General features: G+C 32.3%; 1 protein-coding gene across 3 annotated transcripts in view; it reads right to left on the reverse strand.

Annotated features, from left to right (window-relative positions):
• Positions 1–3,829: 3,829 nt before the first annotated feature.
• Positions 3,830–18,181, reverse strand: part of syd (JNK-interacting protein syd) — a 40,898-nt gene continuing 26,546 nt past the window's right edge. For 2 of the 3 annotated variants that reach the window (XM_088261343.1, XM_088261342.1), the window contains 8 exons: positions 17,435–17,678; positions 15,997–16,233; positions 14,934–15,196; positions 14,213–14,373; positions 12,776–12,947; positions 11,095–11,330; positions 9,891–10,070; positions 3,830–4,448 (listed from right to left, as the gene is read on the reverse strand). In XM_088261343.1, coding sequence (XP_088117469.1) covers positions 4,303–4,448; positions 9,891–10,070; positions 11,095–11,330; positions 12,776–12,947; positions 14,213–14,373; positions 14,934–15,196; positions 15,997–16,233; positions 17,435–17,678 — 1,639 coding nt within the window. In that variant the 3' untranslated portion in view covers positions 3,830–4,302. Of the gene's footprint in view, positions 4,449–8,882; positions 9,012–9,890; positions 10,071–11,094; positions 11,331–12,775; positions 12,948–14,212; positions 14,374–14,933; positions 15,197–15,996; positions 16,234–17,434; positions 17,679–18,181 lie in introns of all 3 variants that reach the window. The other variant, XR_015837649.1, reaches the window with a different exon arrangement.

Below are 18,181 nucleotides of genomic sequence, written 5' to 3' on the forward strand. Positions count from 1 at the left end.
ACCCTTTTATAACACGTTCAATGCGTATAAACTATTGTAAAAATTTGTGAATTTTCAAAAACCCATAACTTTGTTTAAAGTCAAATTATACATTGTACTTGAACATCATTGATAAGTGTATTATTTTTTGTTTTCAACACATTTAAAACCGGCTAGAATCCTTACCTTTATTCAACACGACTCCTGTTAACGCGTGCCTGCAATATTTGTATGGACACGGGAGTTGTGTTCGACGCACAGAACATGTCAATTTAATAATTCCCAGTAGGTGCCCTCAATGAACTAGTGACCTCATTAGATATTTTAGATTTAGATCTCATAGATTTTTGGTTTAATAAGGTTTCATTTGTTTGGTAGCTTGAAGGTTTCAGGGTTTGTAGAACTCTTTGGGCGCATCCTCAAATACCTTTTACACATTATTGTGATCAAGTGGCTGGACAGCAGTACATCGATCACCTTCGAACATTATCATGGCGAACTTGCATATTCACCTAGCGCAGATTACTGCCCATGATTGCTAAATGCTTCGTGGAAAGATGATAGGGGAAAATAAAACAAAATGAATGTTAAATCAGGTATGTTTTATTTTGGGGTTATCGACAAAATAGACCTACTTGTCACACACACTCCTGACACTACTCTACTTACAAATAATTGCGAACAAGCATTTAATACTAAAATTTATAAAATTTTAAATTACAAACCGACGAGCCCTAGTTACTTAGCGAAATTGGTTAAAATACATTTTATATTTAAGACTAATTTATTTGGATTTAGGTTTGACATTTAATGTTAATGGTATTTTGACTGTGATGAAAAACACAAATATTATAAAATGATTACAACATTACTTGAACTCCATAATCACACTTAGGTGTAGATAATATCATGGGTGACTTGCGTTCTTATCCAATTTCATTTACAATAAAAAATGAGGAATATTGCACGTAAAGTGATTGTGTTAACTTATTCATATTACATATAGTGAAGCTAAACATCCAAAAAAAATATATAATCCAATACTATCATGACTGATTAGCTTAACTCTTAATCACTAAAATATATTTCACATAAATAAACCTTTATTATTTTAGAAATAAATTATTTAGAAAGTAAAATTATGTAATAAATAAAAAGTGTTAAAATCTTTTATGTAAACAAATTTATAATAAAAAAATAAACAACATTGATTTCTGTGACCTCTGTATTTTCAATAATATTTTAATTTAATATCATATATTCAAAAGGTTATCTGAATATAAATACACTTGGGTTTGTTTTTATTCAGATATTTTTTATGCGATATTGAAGTTATGCGATTTACAAATATAATGGAATCTATCCCTTATTTTTGTAGGTAGTTTGTCCTTTTTACACGAATTCGCATAAAAAAATCTAATGTGGAAATAGTGTTTCTTCCACCCAACACGACATGCTTAATTCAGCCACTAGATCAGGGCATCTTTTCCACTTTAAAAAATATATTAAGAATACTTACTCGACATATACTGGATAAACTAGAGAATGAGACATTGACTGTACCTGACATTTGGAAAAGCAAACAACTCCTGGGTCCTTCGTTTAGTCAAAGCATTCTCACCGCACACATCATAAAAATTTCGGCAATTTTTGAAACGTTTTTACCTTTTAATAGTAAAAAAGCATCACAAAGCGTATTTTGTCAGATATTAAATATTCATTTTCAAATCAATATATCTTTTGACAAAAGTAATAAATTGAAAAAACAATTTTCTCAAAAAATCTGAACTAAAATGTCCTCTTTTAAGCACATGTTCATTTGAAACAATCAAGTGAGCGTTGCTTGATATATGGGCATTAACATTATCTAGTGGCAAAAATCCGCAGATACTTTTTATACTCGTATGACCTATTATATATTGTGTTTTTATTTCAAAGATTTTTTTATGAACTTTTTTATGCGATTTTTGGTACATTCTATCATATTGATTTCAAGTTATGCGGTTTTTAAAAATAATGGAACCTATCCCCCTTTGTATGTAGTTCAAGTCTTTTTTTTTGCGACTCCCCGTGGAACGTATGTATTGCATAAAAAGAGACCCAAGTGTATATATTATGCATTTGTTTTGTGACAAAAAAAAATATTGTTTAATTACGTAATATGCTTTCAAATGTCTGACAAGCATTATTTTATTTTTAACAATTAGTTTATTCATGAAAATACAATTGCAATATATATAATTGCAAATATAGTAATTAACCTAGAACACAATTTATTATTAAAACATAATCAAATTTATCACATACGTAACATATTTAAAAAAAAAACATTTTTCACCTAAAACAGAATTTAATTCACAATTTTATCCAACCACATACATACATTCAAAATTATATTTTTATAATAAAAGTATTTACATATTTCAATCATAAAGCCATAAAACAAGTAGGTCTTATTCGATTCTTGGATACACAACATTTCCATGTACATATATAAAGTATTAGCTCAGGTAATGCAGTTAAATACACAATCCCACACTTTAAGTCGTATAAAACTCTTGAAATGTAAATTTTATACAAGTTAACTTTTTCACATAGTGATCACACAATGAGAATTGAAAACTTCACCATTACCCGAATTTATCAACATTTTTACATTTTAAGTTATACGTTAGGATGTTTTGGTAACTAATAAGTAAAATTTAAGATGAGCTATTTATATTTTAATCAAGCATTAGTTGGGACATGGCGTATGTATGATGATTTTTTATTTATTTTTATAATACATGTTGAAATTAATAGATTTTTATTTAAAAAAAACTGCAAAAATATGTATCAATTATACCGCTAAACTATTAAAAACAGTACTATTTTTATTAGTTATCGTATTTTTGCATATTTAAGACGACATGAGCATGTTTTTTTTAGGTTATGGTTAGGTAACAAAGGTTATGCTGTTTCAAGTAAATTTGTTTAATTAAGTTTGTTTTATTGCTTGACCATAAAGGTGGAGACTGACCGGAGCATTTCGTCGTAACGTAACACGTTACAATGCGAGCATTCAGGCAGTCAGTACACGAAGCCGAGTACTCCATTCATAGTTTTGGATACTCGGTGATGCTCACCGTGAGCGATGTTACGACGTTATGTTACGACGAAATGCTCCGGTCAGTCTCCACCTTAAGAAGGTACTAGCGGGGTGGTTTGTATTATATTACGGAGGAATACAAAAATTCTAATTGATTTTCTCAGTTGAAAAGTCGAGTTGTAGTAAATACATATCACCGGGAGGGGAAGGTTAAGACCACACGAGTTTAAGCGATTTTTTTATTGCGGCATAATAAATTATAAACAGAAGTCATGTTGTTTTAAGTAAATGTGATTACTGAAGCTTGTTTTAATGCTAAACTGTAAGAAAGCACACTTATAGTTTTTTCACAACAAATTTATATTGACTAAACTATGATTCATGGCAATAATCAATGTATGGAAAATATAAGGGTGGAACTTCGAATTAAAAAAAGTACTCCACGGATCTAAAACATGTTATTTATAGACTCGCTTCGATCGGCAATCATTTCTATATAATCATACTTTAGGTGGTTCACCTAAATAAGTTTCCCTTAAACGCTATTATTGGACACATTATTATTACCCACTAAGTGACATATTAACCTAGATCTAATGAATCGACCTAAACAGCTTGATTTTAAACAGGCGTTTTGGAGGAAGCATTTTTAGCCAAACTATGCGGAATCTTTTTTTATATGTACATTATTAGAATTAGATATTGTAATACATTAATTATTGGTATTTTACCAATGTGACTACAACTAGGATGTTCACAATATTTATTTAATCATGTATAAAAGAAACACCAGGTAGTATCACAAATATTTACACATTACTTAATTTACAGATCTCTGCAGGCTTTAGTCAGTGTAAGGCATTTAACACAAGCTGTTTCCTCTGTATATACTTCTGAGCCTTTGAGATCAATTCCAACTGAGACTCAATCTTGTATACTTTATATAGTGGAAAGCAGAATGTTATAAGCGTGGAAAATACACCACAAGCGCAGACCATCAAATTCTGAATTTATTATTATAAAAACTGTGTAATTTTTTTCAATATTTATAAATAAAACATCTCAATACATCTATACATTCTCATTTAAATTTAATGTCATCAGTCAAAATCTTGAGGTCTCTTTCGCTTTACTTACAATTAATGGTATTATATCTAGAGATAAATAGTGTTACGTCTAGGTCAAATAAATACAATTTGTAAATACCGAAAGCCAAAAGACAATAAATATCCAATTTACGAAAGGCAGATGTTGTAAGATGGTGCCACTTGCCAGACAATTAAGTGACTTCTTTCAACTTTAGTTTCTTGCGGGTTGCCTTCACTGCCTTCTATGGTTTCTCCTTCAGGTAACACCACACTGTCTTCCATCTCACCATCGCCTGTAACACGCCAACAGTAAAATAAATTACGGGTAAATAATGGTATTTAGAAATCAACCATGGGACTCTGGGGCTTTTGGCTAAATGCTGTTGAGGTATGTGAACTTATAATAATCAGAAAACTTATTTATTGGACCTTTGGTATACTCACAAGTTCATTGATTGTCAATAAATATTACATGAAATTATTTGTTTCACATATTCTTCGGTAATGTTATTATAGCAACCTTCCATGGTAACAAACGCTTGTATCTTTTTACCTATTCTATTATATTACATATTTTTTCCCTTCACATTCAGTTTCAATATTTGTGACACTTCATTGTAGAGCGCAATTCCGACTGACCTAGGATTCTGATGTCCTAAGAGTGAATGTACAGGCACACAATACCGGAGATATTGACTGTTTTTACAATGATTGTTGCGAAATCGAGTACAGGTATATATTCATTAGTTGCAAAAAGCTCTTCCAATTATCTCCCAGGTCTTAAGCTAGAATTACATCCCTGAACAACTGGAAATCGGATGATATTTGGGTTTACACATTTCAGTTAAAGTTACTCTCTTATCCACCATTATTACGTTATTCAATCGTTTTTAGCTTATGTTTAATTTAAGTTTACAAAATAAATCTCTGTTATTTTAATCATGGTATTCTCTGCGTCAGTACGAATAAATTTCTTAATTGTTAAGATTTTGATAATTTAATAGACTACGGTGTTTTGCATGTCATGGCACGCAAAAATGGAGTTGTTTTAACTTACATTATTGTGTTTTTATTGCAAGAGTTGTACAGCGTTTTATATTGAGAGAGTGGGAAATACGGATAATGTATTCCTTCCTAAGTGGCATCTTGCTAATTTAGGCACAAAATAATCAACTCACTTCTTAATATTTATCATGATTTAATTACTCATTTACAAGGTGAAATAATAAATTGTTGCGATGCAGGATTATATTACATATTTTATGTACCACTTTGTGATCAATTGTTGATTTGTGCGAGTAAAGCAACCAAAGAAGAAAGCGTTATTGCACTGTGCATACGGTCCACAACAAATTCATATTATTGTAATAACAATGTTTGCTTAACCTTTCCCTTTCGGTGCTAAAATAAAAATGCGCATCGCGGTGTTGGGCAGTCACAACACAATAAAAAATTAGCGATTTTAAATCGGAAAAATACGGACATTCATAGCTAATCCCCTTAATGAATTATAAAAGAAGTAAATAAAATATTATAATTTAGATTTATTTGCTGAAAACATTAAAAACCATCTGGCAATGCTTACGGAACAAGCATAGATCCACTCTTGTCGGAAGCCCAAAAGCTACAGCCGCTAGCCCGTTAGCCAGAGAACATTGAGCTTTGAGCTCCTCACGCTTGCACAGTGGAAGTATGCAAGAGTGAGAAGCGAATATAGTGTCGCGGTTCCCGCACACTCTTCACGCGAATTTGTTTCCGATATTCACAAAATACCTCCGATGTACCCGATAAATTCTGATTTATTATTAATATTATTTTTTAAATCAATGCGTAAATATGTAATGGAGGAATACCTAAAATCTTAGCCTTGTATTTCTTATATTTATAAGAGATATTGATGGTTATTAGAAGCAATGTGTACAAGGTACACAACACCGGGACGGGAGGGTTAACTGAGAGTAATCGGAATTTTTCATTGCATTCGAATGACATAATTGTACATTTCAAATGTCACATTATTTGTAGAAGGCCCCACTATTATATTTCAGAAGTAGGGAGAAAAAGGGGAGAAGAAGGTTTTGTAAAATATATCAACATCAGAATTTTTATTCTAGTTTGGACAGCGGTCATTTTATATTGCTGTAAAACCATATTATTTTGGGATAACTTACACAGCGATGCTTCAATCCAATTGAGATTCAAGCCCAGGAACTCAAGCGCACTAATATTTTTTTTATTAAAGGTTGACATATCATTATATAAATTATTTAATATGTTTGACTTGATTAGAAAAAAACCCAAATAAAAGTAAAATAATAGTTTTACTGTAATTTCAACACCATTGAATTAAGTAAGTACCTACATACATTTGACAAGAATATAATATTGTCCAGGATTAAAAGCTCAATAAAAACAAATGAAGGGGAAGGAAGTGACTTCCTATAGGTTGCAGGAAGTGGATCTTTCTAAATTACAACATATGATTAAATTTTAATTTTTATATCTGGCAAACTGATCTACCAAAAAATTATTTTATTTGTTAATATTATAATGAAGAAAGTACCTAAAAAGCTATATTGTTCAAATTCGAAATTATCTTAGATTTCTATCATAATATTATTACCTATTTCATCAGCATTACTAAATAGGGATAAAAAATATCCTGGTAATGGTAACATAGATATTTTATGTATATATGTTTGTTATTTGTCTTTCCACACTCTATATATCAATTATATAAATTAGTTTTTATCTAGTACTTAAGTAAAATGAAGGTGGTACCGTTAGCCATACTGAAAATAAGTGTTTTTACTCAACCCATTTCACTAAATGTCACTATTAACCAACCAATAAAAGTTTTAGTTTTTGGTGATAGGTTGCACATTTGGTTGATTCACCTCTACATACTTTTTCAAATGAAGTTGCGTGCGAAACAAGAGAAGAATTTAATACATTTTCATTATCAGTGGGTTTTCAGAGCAGTTAAAAGATTACAAAATATTTGTTAGTGATGATGGGGATTTATTAATTCCAAAAGTCTTTTATATCTAGGTGAAAATACTATACAAAACATGATAGAATAAACAGTTTAGTGCTTCAATATTCGAATATTAATAAGTTTGAATATCAATATATATATATATATATATATATATATATATATATATATATATATATATATATATATATATATATATATATATATATATATATTTTTTTTTAAATATATATATCGACCCCTTCTACGTATACTATTGTAAGCCACAAATTGACAAAATTAATTTTCATATGGATTTCATATATTTTTAATTCAATATAAAAAAAATGGCAATTATTAAAAAAAAAATCTGTTATAAGATTGCATTTTATGGCTTACAACAGCATACGTAGGAGCGGTTGAATAACCATATTTTAAAAATGCTTGACTTCTAAATGATGTTTTAATGACACAAATTTGGAATTTTGTCACAAATAAATTTTCTATTATGATTACTCATAATTGACAGCTTTTTTATTCACTAAGTTTGATAGTCAATAGTATTTACAAATAATGATAATGATAAATATGCAACCCCTTTGTGTGGTAAATTCTATTCTTTGAATATCCTTAATCATGTAGAATCAATAAATCATTTGGGCATTGTCTTCAGATCAGACTTTATCTGCAATGCTAAATTATACTGCGCGTACCCTATCCCATCCACAAGCAGAAAATAATATAAACAACCATTATTCAGTGCTCAAAAAGTAAGGAGGCATGTTTGTTTACACGATGGATACAAATTCTGAAATTCTTAATAAAGGAATTTGTATATGTAATTGTGATGTCTTAACCAGTTAGGTGCCTTAAGCATGTTTACTCGAATAATCTAAAATATGGCACTTAAGGGTATTTATTGGAATGATGAATAAATACTATTACAGTTAATTGATTTTACAGATTTAAATGCTTTGCATAACAGTCCATATGTGTCAATACTACAAAGTTGTCAGTTTTCTCGTTTTACATCTTACTTATTTATTTATTGAAATTTGAAGTAATTTTATAGTACATCAGTTACTACTATCCATGCATTATGAGTTATTATTATGGATAAAGTTTGTGAACAAATATTTTGAAATACTCAAAATATTGTTATTATTAAGGTGAATTTTGTAAACAAGAAATTGTTTTTAGTTTATGGTGTTTTATTTTTTTTTCTGTGATAAGACATGAGAAAGTTTACATTTAAAAAAAGTTTAAGATGTGTTTTTTAGAGTGATCGCGGCACAGATAACACACATTGTATATATTCTTATATTGTATGGATAAAAAGATACTTTAATTAGGTTTTATTCTTGTTAAAAAAAATTGATGGCTTATCAGGTCAACCATACTACTATCACCTGGCACATAAAAGGTTAATAGTTAGAGATTTGTTAGAAGGGAAGAATAATAATGGGTGAAAATGGTTCCAAAACATGCGGACCGCTGTTGATACATCCAAAGTGTTAATATGCAAGGCTACTGTACACAACGGAGCGAGAAATGGAAACTCGGAGGGGCTAGAGGATACATACCACACCAGAAGGAACGCAAATAGCCAGACAGATGATATATCCCCAGGATGGAATGCTAGTGTTATATGACAAAGCCTTCATTCATGTTAGCAACTCTGACACCCCACTGATAAAACAGTTCGGAAGAGAGAAAATGCTGAGGTAAGTAAACCATATGTGAAACATACCGGTGATATGTTATTCTTGAAGTAAATTGGTAACAAATAAAACAGATCCCGAGTAAAGTCAGGTTTCGGGGAGTATCTGCCACACTATCAGGTGGGAAGCGACATCCCGCGCATCATCCGCATGGTCTTCTAATGAAAACAAACAAAAAGACACCAATCTCCGAGGATACAAGCTCTCAATTCCTGGCTATCAAAAAATTAAAAATAATTTATAAAAAATAGGTAATAGTCACGAATACATGCACCCTAATCCCTCGTATTTCTAACCTACATTTATGAAAGTGGGATGGGTGAAATTGAATTATACTAAATTTAAATCATCTTCAACCCTTTCACATGTATAATACAAATCTTCATTTGCGTATTTAGTTTTGGACTACAGTTGCGTACAGTTACATAGGAATGGTTTTATAGCATTAGGGTGACAATGGCTCTGGCAATGGAGACTGAATCACTGGAATATATGAGCTTTGACACAAAACTCAATTATAAAACTATTTTGACAGTGGTGATGAGCAGTTATTTTCATGACATTAGGTTAACAGATCAGACAATTTTGTTTAAGTTATTTAAAATATAAATATGTCATAATGACATAATGTGTCATTAATAATTAAATGATTTTTAAAAAAAATGAATGAAACGTCACAACTGGATAGTATGTACCCAGTAAATATTATATTTATGTGTTTAAAATAAAGCGTAGAAAAACGCCATAGGCCCAGATCTATCCAAAAACTGTTTGTATGATACACATACTGTCAAAAAGACATTTTTAAGTTGCATTAGGAGTTCATTTCTCCCAAAAACTATTAATATTACCTTTCTTATCAAGTAAAATAAAATAGTAAAAAAATGCTAATTTAAAAATGTTATTAATTTTTAAATATGAAATACTATATTCACTCAAGAGAAGTAAGATGGGCTGAGAAAGGGTTACATATAAAATAGCAGGTAGAAAGAGCAGTGACCGAGGCGGGTAGGGTAGTACATAATTGTAAGGTTTACCTATTCTGAAGTCGATGTAGCCCTCTCCGCCAGACATGACTAGCATGGGAGCGGGCGTGTTGGGGGTCCCCCCAGATCCAGGCACTGTCACAAAGAACTTCACCGCATCCCGGTGACCGTGGAAACTCAACTGGGCCAGTGCCATGGAGCAGTACGGCACCAGTCCCACGGACTTCCCGTCTAAAATTCAACACCATTAATGGTTCAGTGAACAAAAGATTTGGATTTTCGTCACATACTAAAATTTCCTTATTAAACCCTTATTTTTATCCAATATTGGTACAAATCTCAAATGTGTTCTTTGTTTTTGTAAAAAAAAAATTGAGAGGCTTAAAGATTTTTCCATAGATATCTCAACACCAAAGATAATTTTTGTAAATTGGAAAAAAGATATGCAAAAGTGCATGTTTAAGCATGGGCAGAATGATTGGTATACAGTGGATAAAGCGAACACGTAAACCAATCAATGACAGGCCATAAATGGAGCACCCACATTCTTTACTTTAAAAAAAACTTATTTGACTCATAAGACATATATACCAGTCTGGATAACAGTCTCGAGGGTTAAATCCAGTATATGTGAATATGTATACATAAGGGCACATTCAAAAGCTTTTATTTTATTTAGAAAAAGGTATTGAAAAAATTGCGTGATTTTTACAGACTAATATATTTATATACATAAATATAGAATAAGAGTACATACCCAACAAGAGCAGTTAGTTTATATAAAAATATTAAAGCTTACATCTGGACCTTTTTTAAAAAGATTTTTTTTTAAATTTAATAATAAATCGTGCCACTACTAAAATATTTATAGAAATTACAAATTAAATCCTAAAGATTTAACTGACGTACATTCTCATTTTAACAATACATGAAAGAAATGGGGAATATGCTACTGCAAAATTAATCGTAAATAATTAAAAATATAAATTAAAAATTAAAAAATCTTTTTTACTTCAAATATTTATGTGATGTATTTCGACTTAATTATGTAATATGATTTATATATATATATATATATATAAAATATATATATATATATATATATATATATATATATATATATATATATATATATATATATATATATATATGTGTGTGTGTGTGTGTATACATACATTTCTGAGACACGAGCGACATAAAGAATTGGAAGAGTTTTTATAAACTCGATACAAAAAGATCAATATACAAAACTTACTTCTGTTTGGAGTGGTCGGTGGAGCTTCTCCCGCTTTAGATAACGGTACAGAGATGATGACTCCGTTTCCTGTACCGATCCATAGTCGCCCCGCACTGATCAGCAGAGCCGTAATTCTCACTAAGGAGAAACCTAACTTGCCAGTACCCAGCATCTTTCCCACGTACGGCTCTATGTCTACATCTTGGAGATGTTCGCACGTGTCTGCTTTGTACAGCCGAATAGTTGAATCCAGTCTAAACAATGAAGTGAAGAAGAGATGTTAGCAAACAGTTATCCTTTATTATTCGCAGTTTCTACTATCATCTTTTAATAAATCTCGTTTATTCAAACAATCGTAATTCCAATTGTGGCATAATTAAAAAAAAATTAAAATGTTTGAAAAATCTAATTATTTTACAATTTTTCATTTATGTATTAGGGGTACCCGGAATTAATGTCGTTTTAATATGAAAAATTGAATATTCTCATTTTCTTTATTTTACAAGTTTTATTACAATATGTATTTTCCTTTAATCTCTGGGACTTTTTTCTATCTTGCTGGTAACATTTCAAAGCATTTGTCAAAAAAAATCTTGGGCTTTCACTCGAATTATTCAGTTATACCCATTTTCACATCATTATTGTCAATGTAATTTTTCCTTCTAAGAAATGTTAAATTGGACAAAAAAAGTGGTAGTCCAAGGTCAGAGAGTGTGATGAGATATTCCATCCGAGACTATTAATTTTTATTTTGCTGTATGCGGGCGAGCATTATCATGTAGCAAATATGCTTATTTATTTATTCGCCGGACATTTTTTTCTTTTTATTTCGACCAATATAAACGGTCGGATTGTTCACAATAAAGTTGAACATCAATTGCTTGTCCAGGTTTCAGGACCTCACAATGATTTATTCCTTTGGAACCCCACCAAATACGCAAAATCACTTTTTCTGGTAAGACCAGTCTTAGGAGTGGGGATAAATTATTATTAGTGAGGATGGTTTGGTAAGTATCTAAGTGGATACATTTAATATTGGTGGTCTAAAACCTCGAGTTGCAAAGCTCGAATAGCCAGTCCGCAGTATCAGCTAGATAGGTATATTTAAGACATGTCTTGGTAAAGGAGGTTCCACCCGAGGGTTGATTCCTGGGTGGTTGGATTATTTCGGCAATGTGCAGTCAGCTGGAGGAACTGGCATGAAATGATGAGGTACACGGAGGAGAGTTATTATATTGGTGTGTAGGAAAAGAAATAAATAAATAGTGAAGTATATATTGGGAAATAAATAAATTTAATCAATACCAACATAAATAATCAATATAATGATAATATGATTAAAGAAAAAAATAAATTTAGTTGACAACAGTTAGTCCATAGTATGTAAATAAAGAAATATAACTAAAAGCATGAAGACTACATACATATATGTATTATGTTTGAAGTAAAAAATCATATTGGATGACAACACTCGGTTGTAAGAAATTGGGATCATGCTGCGTGGGGCAGAAACTGTGTATGCCAAATTAGCGGTGGATAATATCCAAGGTGGCACAGACTGCGTGCCAATCGTGAGTAAAGCATAGTAAAGCGTAAATGATTGAATAAAGGGTCTTCACAAAAACAGTACTCCACATTTAAAATTAAATAAAACAAGTTGTTGATATGCATTGAATTGAAAGAATGATATAAGTATTACCTTATGGAGACCCAAACGCCATCACCAAGTGGTGCTAGTTGCCTGACTTGACTCTCCCTCCGGGGATGAGCCTCGAAGCTGTGCAGGATCTTGTGGGTGCGCGGAGACACCACGTAGATCCGACTGCGATGGCCGCACCACACCGTGTCCCCCACACTGGCCAGGCACCGCACTACCGACAAAACATACAATTGCAGATAAAACATACCACTAAAATAAGCACAAAAGTGCAATTTATGGATTGCTGAACATGAAACGCGATGAATACTACATCACATATTGTGTACACAACTTTCTTTCTGACAAGTTGAAATCGTTAGTTTCTTATGCAATCCGTCACATTCAAATGCCTATAGGAATTTGGAAAAGGGAGGATCGCTAAGGTTAAAAGACGAGAAATCAATCCAGTCGCATTGATAAAAAAAATAATAATAAATTTAAGCTTAAAAATGTTAAAATGCCTCATCAAAGTATAAAACATTTTATAGCATTCAGTATACTGTCCCATTCCTGGACAATAATCGTGCCAGTTAAGTAAAGATTTCTTTGTTTCAGTAAATCTGCTCAAAATAAATACGTATTCCTACGTATGATTTGAAAACCACAACAATAATCCTAAGATTATTTTTTCTCAGATTATGTGTATAGATATACTAAAACTAAACAATATTTACCAAACTGGCGTTTATGTTTTGCCGGGAAAGAGTCAATATTACAAATGTATATAAAAATATTTGGTGCAAACGCAGATCAAAACAAATTAATAAAAACACAAATATACGCAGTATAAAAGCAGGATCATTAAAACATACGCTGTTATAATATACATAAAACTACCAATTATTTAAATATTAACACAATTGATTAGAAAATTTAATATTGTATGATTTTGAGGTTAGCATACCATTATGGGTAAAGATGTTTTCTTTACCAAATCGAAAATAAAATTTAATTTATCCGAAAAAGGAATTAATTCCTTGTGGAATTTTTTCGAAAGACCTTAATACGTTCCAAAAATACTTCCTGAAAATTTTCAGATAATAATAAACCAATGAAATAATATTGGCAGTAGGAAATGATCAAAATCTCTGATGTGATCTGGACCAAAGTATAAAAATAAAATAAAACTCCATAATAAACTTTATACATTATTAATTAATATGTATTGTATCCACATTTATCTTTACACAAAGCGTTCAGCAGTTGCTATTTTCTTTCTTTCAAAAAATACAAATTACTTTCAAAACATTTCTGCACACCGGCTTATATATAAGTATAAAATGGGTAATGTTTTTAATTGTTCATTACTGATTAATGAGGTTTTACTTCATCATGGACACTATGCCTAAGGGATTCCCGAGCGAGGGATGCCATGCTTAGTTGGTTTAGTTTGATAAATATATTTTACCTGTATGTTTATCATGTGACGGGACATACCTGAGTGTTGCGGTCCCCCGAGGGTGATGAGGTGGTAGCGGGACAGGTCCCAGGTGCCGTTGGAGGCCCGGGCAAACACTCCTACTGTCCCATCAGCCAGGGCCACAACTACGCGGGACGAACATTCCACTATTGCCAACACGGCATCCTTCAGTTGGACTCTGTTATATCAAAACATTATAGATTAAAAGTCATATATTAACAACAACAAAAAAACACACAATACTACCACCGATTAAAAAACCAAGTAGCAAGTCTGAAACCACAGTTTCACAGTCGAGTGAAATCTGCCATTTTAGGGTAACAAATTGTTAGCAGTAAAACCTTGTTAGTTCGAAAAATGGTAATTAAAAATTTACTATGATTCTGATTCCTCCAACAGTGTTCTCACATAAAACTTTTGATAATTTTAAAATTTGAATCAATATTTTCCCTGAATTTTGATTAATGTTAATCGGAATTTTTCGTGCGCAAAATATGACAAAAATTGTTGCAAAGCAAATTATCAAATTAACCCGTCATAAAAACTTACAGTTTACAACCATCTCTCTCGCTCTGTCTCTCTCACGCTTGTTAATTATTTCAATAGAGTTAACAATGTGGGGACCCGATGCGGTGCCCTAAACACCATGGGTGCAGGATGAAGCAAAGAATGATACTTTGCGAGATGTTAATGCATGGTATGCACATGGACATGGTGTATTACAATCCAATACTGTACCTTCCGAGACAAACATTCCAGTCCTTAACAGCGGAATGCAAGTACAGCACTCCGCTCTGAGCTCCCAGCCACATGGTGGGCAATGCGGACGAAGGCTTCGGAACATTAGGCTTGTTTTCCTTTTCTACAAAGATCTCAGGAGGATCAGTAAGTGGGGGATCATCATTGACATCGGAGCCAGCTTCAGCCTTTTCTAACTCGTTATCCGATAATTTATTTATTTCATAGTTGGAGGCGGCCATTGTGTCTTCCCCCACAGTGATCTACAAATAAAGGGATGAGCTCATATGAAAAGTTCTGTGATATCATGATGCTAATGTCGCGATTTTGCATTTTTAATTCGTAACAATGTATAAAAGTATAAAACAAAAAATGCTTAAATACTTAATTCATTCATTTAGCCGTACAGAATAATAGGTAATCAACTACAATATGAAGATAGTTTAGTGCCAAAAAATTATGATACCAAATTGAAATTTTAACCCTTTGACTGATGAGTTTTAATGAAGATTTTATTTGGAAAAAGTGCGGGATTTTTACTATTTTAAATATTTGATATTAAGACATCTTTGCATCATAAGAAATAATACTAACAATGGGTGATAGAGTTCACTATAGTCCATACACATAGAGCCACCCTGCGAGAATACTTTCAACCAGATACGTGCATTCTATATAACCAGAAAAGCAGTGCCTACCTTGGATTACTCACATTGCATGTAGAAACACAACCAGTGCCTACTATGCCTTATCCTTACCCAACCCTGATTAAAAACTCTGTGCACGCCACTGCATTCAACTACCTCATAAAATCATATTGGAAAATCAGTTTGATCCATTCTTCGTCGGGGTGACCGCACCAGGTACAAGCAAAACCGCAAAGGCCCATTTTTTTGCCTGTATGTGGTACGGACACATCAGGCAACCCAAACATTCCAAAAAAAAAATCCTGCACATTTATGACTTTGATGTTTAGCTGGCGATATGTACACGTACAAAAAAAGGAAAATGGGAAGAATACGAGCCTGAGAGGAGTGATTTGAATAAAACGATAAGGAATTACCAGAGTTACAATGCCTGGCGGAGTGTCCGTTTGTCCAGGGTTGTTATTGTTGTATGTGGTTAAGGCAGCCATAGCGTTATTCTGTTGATCGCTAATCATTGTCTCGGTTATTGTGTTATCATTAGCGTCTTCAAAGTCTTCAGGAATTACGCCAGCCACAGACGCGATGCAAAGAAGGTGATTGTCACACACACTGAATGTTGACAAGATGTCAGCTGGATTGTTTGCATCGATCACCTAAAAATGAAACACATTTTATATACATAATTTAACTTAAAAAGCAATAATGAAAATGCTAAATGTATAATGTTAAGTAAATAGGAAAAATAGGCTGCCCACTCCAGAACTCAAACTTTCAGATCCCATATAAGAGTCGATTAACGGACGGTTTTGATCCCATTGTAGGGTCAGTTTCTATGTTAGCTCAGTCTAAAATCCGTTGACTTGAATAAGGAAAATCCAAAAGTTGAAATTGAAAATGATATGTGTCTGTCAGGGCTATTTCGCTGCTAAGAACATTTGTGTAGACAGAGAACACCCATGTCCACCAGCAAAAATTTTAAGTGTCTACCCAGGAAATTTTGAGTAACTTGGGGGGCCTCAACTTTGAAGTTTAGTTTCCATATCTCCACTTTGTGCAGAAGAATGGCAAAGAAATAACAATGGAGGATATGTATTATTAGTTGAATACACAGATCAGGTTTGAGAATACACTTTCTAAGATGAGTCCAATTTCTCATTATTCACTTGGTCATGGGTGAAAACACAAAACAGGGGGTTACAAAATGAGTGAATTAAAACCGAGGTAAATTTATGTTTGTACATATGAAAGTAAAAATGCGAATTTAATACAGTGAAACCCCTATCTATCGTTCCTCGAATAATCATTTTCCCGGATGTGTCGTTTATTTCTTCTAACCCGAATTCATTTCATACAAAAATAGATCGCATTGATCGTTTCTCTATCATCATTTTATCGCATTCATCGTTTGAATTACGCTCCAAATTTGATATTTTCGACTGTAAAAATATAAAATAGTAATCAATTGTCTTTGTTTTTCTTAAATAAACCATTTTGAATACTTATCAATTGGTTTTATTGTCAATTTGCATGTTACCCATTTCCGTTTTTTTTTCTAAAATCAACTATTTTAGTCCGAATTTGCAATATATTTATATTATTATAATTTGCATACAAATTGTTTTCCCATATTTATTATTTTCCCGCATTCATAGTTTATTTCGATAGGTCCCTTGAAAAACGATAAATAGAGGTTTCACTGTGTTTCTTTGTAAAAGTGTGAAAAGATAAAAAGTAGACAAGTGAAGATGAGGTTTAGCTGTATTAACATTTGCAGAAGTAAAAACTTTTTTTAAGGTATTTAAGAAAATGAAAAAAAAAAAAAATAGTAAAAAACACGTATAAAATTGATCTCACCGTCACAGTACTGTTTGAGTGAGTGCTGGAACAAATCCAGACAAACGAGGACATGTTTGCTTGCTGAGGCTGCGCCCAGAAGGTGTGGTTGTCGGTGGTGTCTTGGGCTTGGTTGGCAGTGGCCCCTCTGATCTCATCGGCCAAGGATGAAGGGCCATCCTCCGGGTCAAGTAGTTGGCCTCCCGCCATATTGACCCCGGCACCACACCAAAACTTAACACCCGGATTGGTTTCCGTCAAAGGTCTAAAACAAAATAAATTTATTTATTTATAACTATACTTACTACTTTATTACTTTTTTTTTTTTTTTGTATAACGCTGTAAAATCAGGTAGAATTTGTTGATGTACACTATAAAAAGATACATATATATACTAACAATACAAGTAACACTACTATCTGCCATGCTTAGGTAAAAGGCAGTAAGGCCAGAAACAAACAACACGTTGAAAAAGTCTGGATCGACTGATTCAAGCTGTCAGAGTTGAGCTTTCTGTGTACTCTCAATATTAAAATCATATAACTTGCACACTTAACTCCGAATCGACTGCAGTTGTTCATCCCAAATGTTCAAAATGCAAGTGTGCGCAAAGTTGTTAGTGTGTTTCTAGGCTAAGGTATCAAATAGCTGTCATTTCAAGACATTTGCTCCTATATAATTTTATCTTAGGCATTTTATCTCTCAGCCTAAAATGTATACTTCAGCGGTTCCCAACCTGTTGTGTGCGGCCAGTACGGGAGTGAATAG

Source organism: Brachycentrus maculatus, unplaced genomic scaffold, assembly GCF_059751285.1.
Source record: "Brachycentrus maculatus isolate JH-2025_06_01 unplaced genomic scaffold, ASM5975128v1 h1tg000153l, whole genome shotgun sequence".
NCBI classification, from domain to species: domain Eukaryota; kingdom Metazoa; phylum Arthropoda; class Insecta; order Trichoptera; family Brachycentridae; genus Brachycentrus; species Brachycentrus maculatus.